Below are 6698 nucleotides of genomic sequence, written 5' to 3'. Positions count from 1 at the left end.
AAAACCCCTAATTTTAAACAGTTTTTGGGAAACAAGTTGAAAGTAAAGTGCAACTCGTCCGAAAGTAACCTTAACTCTAAAAACATAATTTTAATAATTATAGATACATGAAAATGATTTGCTTTATACGCAGATTCCAAATACATAAATTTCCTTAGGTTTATTGTTATCCGTCAAAAGCTAAAACCTTGAGAATATTAAGCCTTTTAGAAGAAAAACAAAATCTTTAGTCATTAAGAAATTTCAACGACCATCCTGTTTCAGAATTCCTATCACGTCGAACAATAAAGCGAAAACGAAAAGAACATAAAAAAAACCCCTAATTTTAAACAGTTTTTGAGAAACACGTTGAAAGTAAAGTGCAACTCGTCCGAAAGTAACCTTAACTCTAAAAACATAATTTTAATAATTATAGATACAAGAAAATGATTGGCTTTATACACAGATTCCAAATACATAAATTTCCTTAGGTTTAATGTTATTCGTCAAAAGCCAAAACCTTGAGAATATTAAGCCTTTTAGAAGAAAAACAAAATCTTTAGTCATTAAGAAATTTCAACGACCATCCTGTTTCGGAATTTCTATCATGTCGAGCAATAAAGTAAAAACGAGAACAACTACAAAAAAAAACCTAACTTTAAATAGTTTTTGGGAAACAAGGTAAAAGTAAAGTGCAACTCGTCCGAAAGTAACCATAACTCTAAAAAAAGAATTTTAATAATTACAGATACATGAAAATTATTGGCTTTATACGCTGATTCCAAATACATAAATGTCCTTCGGTTTAATGTTATCTGCCAAAAGCTAAAACCTTGAGAATATTAAGCCTTTTAGAAGAAAAACTAAATATTTAGTCATTAAAAAATTTAAACGACCATCCTATTTCAGAATCCCTATCATGTCGAAAAATAAATCAAAAACGAAAACAGCTACAAAAAAAACCTAATTTTAAACAGTTTTTGGGAAACAAGGTGAAAATAAAGTGCAACTCGTTTGGAAGTAATCATAACTCTAAAAACAGAATTTTAATAATTACAGATACATGAAAATGATTGGCTTTATACGCTGACTCCAAATACATAAATTTCCTTAGGTTTAATGTTAATCGTCAAAAGCTAAAACCTTGAGAATATTAAGCCTTTTAGAAGAAAAACAAAATCTTTAGTCATTAAGAAATTTCAACGACCATCCTGTTTCAGAATTCCTATCATGTCGAACAATAAAGCAAAAACGAAAACAACTACAAAAAAAACCCTAATTTTAAATAGTTTTTGGGAAACAAGGTGAAAGTAAAGTGCAACTCGTCCGAAAGTAACCATAACTCTAAAAACAGAATTTTAATAATTATAGATACATGAAAATTATTGGCTTTATACGCTGACTCCAAATACATAAATTTCCTTAGGTTTAATGTTATCCGTAAAAAGATAAAAACTTGAGAATATTAAGCATTTTATAAGAAAAACAAAATCTTTAGTCATTAAGAAATTTCAACGACCATCCTGTTTCAGAATTCCTATCACGTCGAACAATAAAGCAAAAACGAAAACAACTACAAAAAAAAACCCCTAATTTTAAACAGTTTTTGAGAAACAAGGTGAAAGGAAAGTGCAACTCGTCCGAAAGTAACCATAACTCTAAAAACATAATTTTTATAATTATATATACATGAAAATGATTGGCTTTATACGTAGATTCCAAATGCATAAATTTCCTTAGGTTTAATGTTATCCGTCAAAAGGTAAGACCTTGAGAATATTATGCCTTTTAGAAGAAAAACAAAATCTTTAGTCATTAAGAAATTTCAACGACCATCCTGTTTCAGAATTCCTATCATGTCGAACAATAAATCAAAAACGAAAACAGCTACAAAAAAAACCCTAATTTTAAACAGTTTTTGGGAAACAAGGTGAAAGTAAAGTGCAACTCGTTCGAAAGTTATCATAACTCTAAAAACAGAATTTTAATAATTATAGATACATGAAAATGATTGGCTTTATACGCGGACTCCAAATACATAAATTTCCTTAGGTTTAATGTTAATCGTCAAAAGCTAAAACCTTGAGAATATTAAGCCTTTTAGAAGAAAAACAAAATCTTTAGTCATTAAGAAATTTCAACGACCATCCGGTTTCAGAATTCCTATCATGTCTAACAATAAATAAAACACGAGAACAACTACAAAAAAAACCCCAATTTTAAATAGTTTTTGGGAAACAAGGTAAAAGTAAAGTGCAACTCGTCCGAAAGTAACCATAACTCTAAAAACAGAATTTTAATAGTTATAGATACATGAAAATTATTGGCTTTATACGCTGACTCCAAATACATAAATTTCCTTAGGTTTAATGTTATCCGTCAAAAGCAAAAACCTTGATAATATTAAGCCTTTTAGAATAAAAACAAAATATTTTGTCATTAATAAATTTCAACGACCATCCTGTTTCAGAATTCCTATCACGTCGAACAATAAAGCAAAAACGAAAAGAACTACAAAAAAAACCCCTAATTTTAAACAATTTTTGGGAAAGAAGTTGAAAGTAAAGTGCAACTCGTCTGAAAGTAACCTTAAATCTAAAAAGATAATTTTTATAATTATATATACATGAAAATGAATGGCTTTATACACAGATTCCAAATACATAAATTTCCTTAGGTTTAATGTTATTCGTCAAAAGCCAAAACCTTGAGAATATTAAGCACTTTAGAATAAAAAAAAAATCTTTAGTCATTAAGAAATTTCAACGAACATCCTGTTTCAGAATTCCTATCATGTCGAGCAATAAAGCAAAAACGAAAACAACTACAAAAACAAAACCCTAATTTTAAACAGTTTTTGGGAAACAAGGTGAAAGTAAAGTGCAACTCGTCCGAAAGTAACCATAACTCTAAAAACAGAATTTTAATAATTATAGATACATGAAAATGATTGGCTTTATACGCTGACTCCATATACATAAATTTCCTTAGGTTTAATGTTATCCTTCAAAAGCTAAAACCTTGAGAATATTAAGCCTTTTAGAAGAAAAACAAAATCTTTAGTCATTAAGAAATTTCAACGAACATCCTGTTTCAGAATTCCTATCATGTCGAACAATAAAGCAAAAACGAAAACAACTACAAAAACAAAACCCTAGTTTTAAACAGTTTTTGGAAAACAAGGTGAAAGTAAAGTACAACTCGTCCGAAAGTAACCATAACTCTAAAAACAGAATTTTAATAATTATAGATACATGAAAAGGATTGGCTTTATACGCTGATTCCAAATACATAAATTTCCTTAGGTTTAATGTTATCCGTCAAAAGATAAAACCTTGAGAATATTAAGCATTTTATAATAAAAACAAAATCTTTACTAATTAATAAATTTCAACGACCATCCTGTTTTAGAATTCCTATCACGTTGAACAATAAAGCAAAACCGAAAACAACTACAAAAAAAAACCCTAATTTTAAACAATTTTTGGGAAACAAGGTGAAAGGAAAGTGCAACTCGTCCGAAAGTAACCTTAACTCTAAAAACATAATTTTTATAATTATAGATACATGAAAATGATTTGCTTTATACGCAGATTCCAAATACATAAATTTCCTTAGGTTTAATGTTATCTGTCAAAAGCTAAAACCTTGAGAATATTAAGCCTTTTAGAAGAAAAACAAAATCTTTAGTCATCAAGAAATTTAAACGAGCATCCGGTTTCAGAATTCCTATCAAGTCGACCAATAAAGCAAAAACGAAAACAACTACAAAAAAAACCCTAATTTTAAAGAGTTTTTGGGAAACAAGGTGAAAGTAAAGTGCAACTCATTTCCAAATAGATTCCAAATAGATAAATTTCTTTAGGTTTAATGTTATCCGCCAAAAGCTAAAACCTTGAGAATATTAAGCCATTTAGAATAAAAAAAAAATCTTTTTTTGTTAAGAAACTTCAACGACCATTCAGTTTCAGAGTTTCTATAAAGTCTAACAATAAAACAAAAACAAAAACAATTGCAAAAAAACCGTAATGTTAAACAGTTTTTGGGAAACAAGGTGAAAGTAAAGTGTAGCTCGTCCGAAAGTTCCCATAACTCTAAAAACAGAAAAACCCCCGTGCAACTGACCCCCCCAGTACCATTAACCCCTGTATACTCGAACTCACGGACAATTGAAACTCTGTGCTACTGAACCCTCTAGATACTAAACCCTTGTGAAAATCGACCCTCTGTAATCATACCCCCGTGGCACTGTACCCTCTTTAACTGAACCCTCGTGCAAATCAAACCTCCATGCACCCCCTCTCCTTCAAAACACTTTTCAGCCATGTTTTGTGAAATTTTTTTTATTTCTAAACTATTTCAAATTTAAAATACTCTCAAAACCCTCACTTGTGTGTTTCGCAGTACAATCTCATCCCATATTCTCTCTTTCACCAAGCCCGGTACATCGTTTTTGCAAATGTCAATAGAACAATTCCAATTGTAAAATCATTTCCATAATTTCGTGTGTGCACCAAAAACATGTCTGACTACTTTATATCACACCAGTTTTTTTTTATAAGAATGTACACGTTAATTCATGACGTACATTCATTATGCAATCGTCAACGAATACAGAAAAAAAACCCTGCTTTAAATTATATTATTACGAGCAAACTCTCAAAACATGCTTGACTACATTATACATGTTTTTCATGTATTTTTGTAGGGGTGAATGTACACTTGAAATCTATTCAATGTAAGTTTTCATGTAAGTTTGAAACTGTGTATGGTCTTGTAGGTGTGAATGTATCCCTGAATGTATCCCTGAAACTGTGTATGGTCTTGTAGGTGTGAATGTATCCCTGAAACTGTGTATGGTCTTGTAGGTGTGAATGTAGGCGTGAATGTGTTCGTGAATGTGTTCGTGAATGTGTTCGTGAAATCTTTGCACTGTATATTCATGTGTTCGTCAAATCTTATACACTTTTGAGCACATTCTTGTAGGCATGAATGTGTTCGTGAATGTATCCCTGAATGTATCCCTGAAACTGTGTATGGTCTTGTAGGTGTGAATGTATCCCTGAATGTATCCCTGAAACTGTGTATGGTCTTGTAGGTGTGAATGTAGGCGTGAATGTGTTCGTGAATGTGTTCGTGAATGTGTTCGTGAAATCTTTGCACTGTATATTCATGTGTTCGTCAAATCTTATACAGGCATACTACTGACTTATTGTTTGGTTTTGGGACGGAGATCTGCGGCAGGACTCTGTAAGCTCACCCAGATTCGACCCCGCTCCAAATGGGTACTTTGAGAAATCTGGAGGAGAAACACGAGAAGTGTCAGATGATTTGCCCCAAGCCTCGCATAGAACTCCCAGCCGACGGTAGAGAATCAGGAAATTGGTACCTGGGCTACGCGGACCATTGGTCTACATCTGAAAAAGTATTTTTTCCCTAAAGGTTTTGATATATCAGTGGCGTTTCCCATGTTTTGTTTCGCCAAAACGCACTGAGCAACCTCTTAAATGGAGTGGATCACGACCACATCCCTGCAATATATCAAAGCAGACTATTGATTTTATCTTTTATTTATCAAAACTGTTAGTCCGTGACAATTGACGAGAGCAGATAATGGTAGAAATAAGCTTTGAAGCATGCTCTTCGAAAGTCCGGCTCATCAGACAGTAGACAATAAAGTTCACCGCTGAATTAAACAATCCTAAGATGTCAAATATCTCTCCTAGTTGATTGTGACAGTCCGTAAAAAACGTATATCCAATAATGGCACTATATAGAGATATTATCCCTTGAGGGAATTCAGTAACTAAAAATATCACATTGATTCCAATCAACAATTTAGTACGACAATCCTTCTTTCTGTTTCCATATCTTGTTGGAACATTTCCGCTAGACCTGTGTGCAGTACGGGAAGAATTAAGCGATAGTTGAGCTTTAAATTTGTTCGAGTCAAGAAGATTTCGCACCAGCCAAATTGTTAGTCCTGTGAGAATTATACATGGCAAAAGCTTGACTACCAGACCGTACATCATCAAATTCACCTGCAAAGATAGAAAAGCACAATTTATCACCCATAAACTGTAAGTGATAAGTCCTTCCTATGAAGAAAAGTCGTAGAAATAAATAGAACAGAGCAAAATTTCCCCTTACCTATTGTATATAAAAAAAAACAGCATATCGCACTGTAAAGCCACCTGAGGCCAAAACACCCGTACAAATCTGTGTTAGTTTCTTGGCTATGTTTGCCTCAAGGGTAACAACTCATTGAGCGTTATCGTTTTTTAACCTTCGTATGTTTTACAAGATTTTCCCATTTTATTCTAACGTTAACAACACCTGTTAACAACTGGGATGCCAGTTGTGCCTTTATGTTCAGCATCCCCTTAACATTCTCTGAATGGTTCAATTTTTTACGCTTCCCTAAAGCTGTTCTCAAAATATTGAAAGGGGCTGTCCCCTCCTCAACGCCTTGCTCTTTATGCTAAAGTTTTTATTGTTTTAAAAAATAGCGTTGTGAGAAATAATCTAACTTTAGCATAAAGAGCGAGGCGTTGAGGAGGGAACAGCCCCTTTCATGTACGGAATAATTTCTGTTCGTTTTAAGTTTCAATGTTGCTCCTTACTTTCAGTTAAATAAAAACTTGTTTTTTTAATCTAATTTTTGAACGTTTTTGAATTAGTGCATGTTTTGATTTTGGATCACCGTACATGAGTAATTA

At 32.4% G+C, this 6698-nt stretch overlaps 1 protein-coding gene across 1 annotated transcript in view; it reads right to left on the bottom strand.

Annotated features, from left to right (window-relative positions):
- Positions 1–5546: 5546 nt before the first annotated feature.
- The window catches only part of LOC148946886 (G protein-coupled receptor dmsr-1-like), a 98156-nt gene continuing 97004 nt past the window's right edge, over positions 5547–6698 (bottom strand). Inside the window, exon 3 of the mRNA XM_089097181.1 lies at positions 5547–6020. Coding sequence (XP_088953307.1) covers positions 5547–6020 — 474 coding nt within the window. The remainder of the gene's footprint in view (positions 6021–6698) is intronic.

This window comes from Artemia sp. Qi Xiang Cuo, chromosome 11, assembly GCF_049724085.1.
Source record: "Artemia sp. Qi Xiang Cuo chromosome 11, ASM4972408v1, whole genome shotgun sequence".
Classification (NCBI taxonomy): Eukaryota; Metazoa; Arthropoda; class Branchiopoda; order Anostraca; family Artemiidae; genus Artemia; species Artemia sp. Qi Xiang Cuo.
The sequence above is the reverse complement of the archived record's forward strand: the minus strand, read 5'-3'. Positions and strand labels throughout refer to the sequence as shown.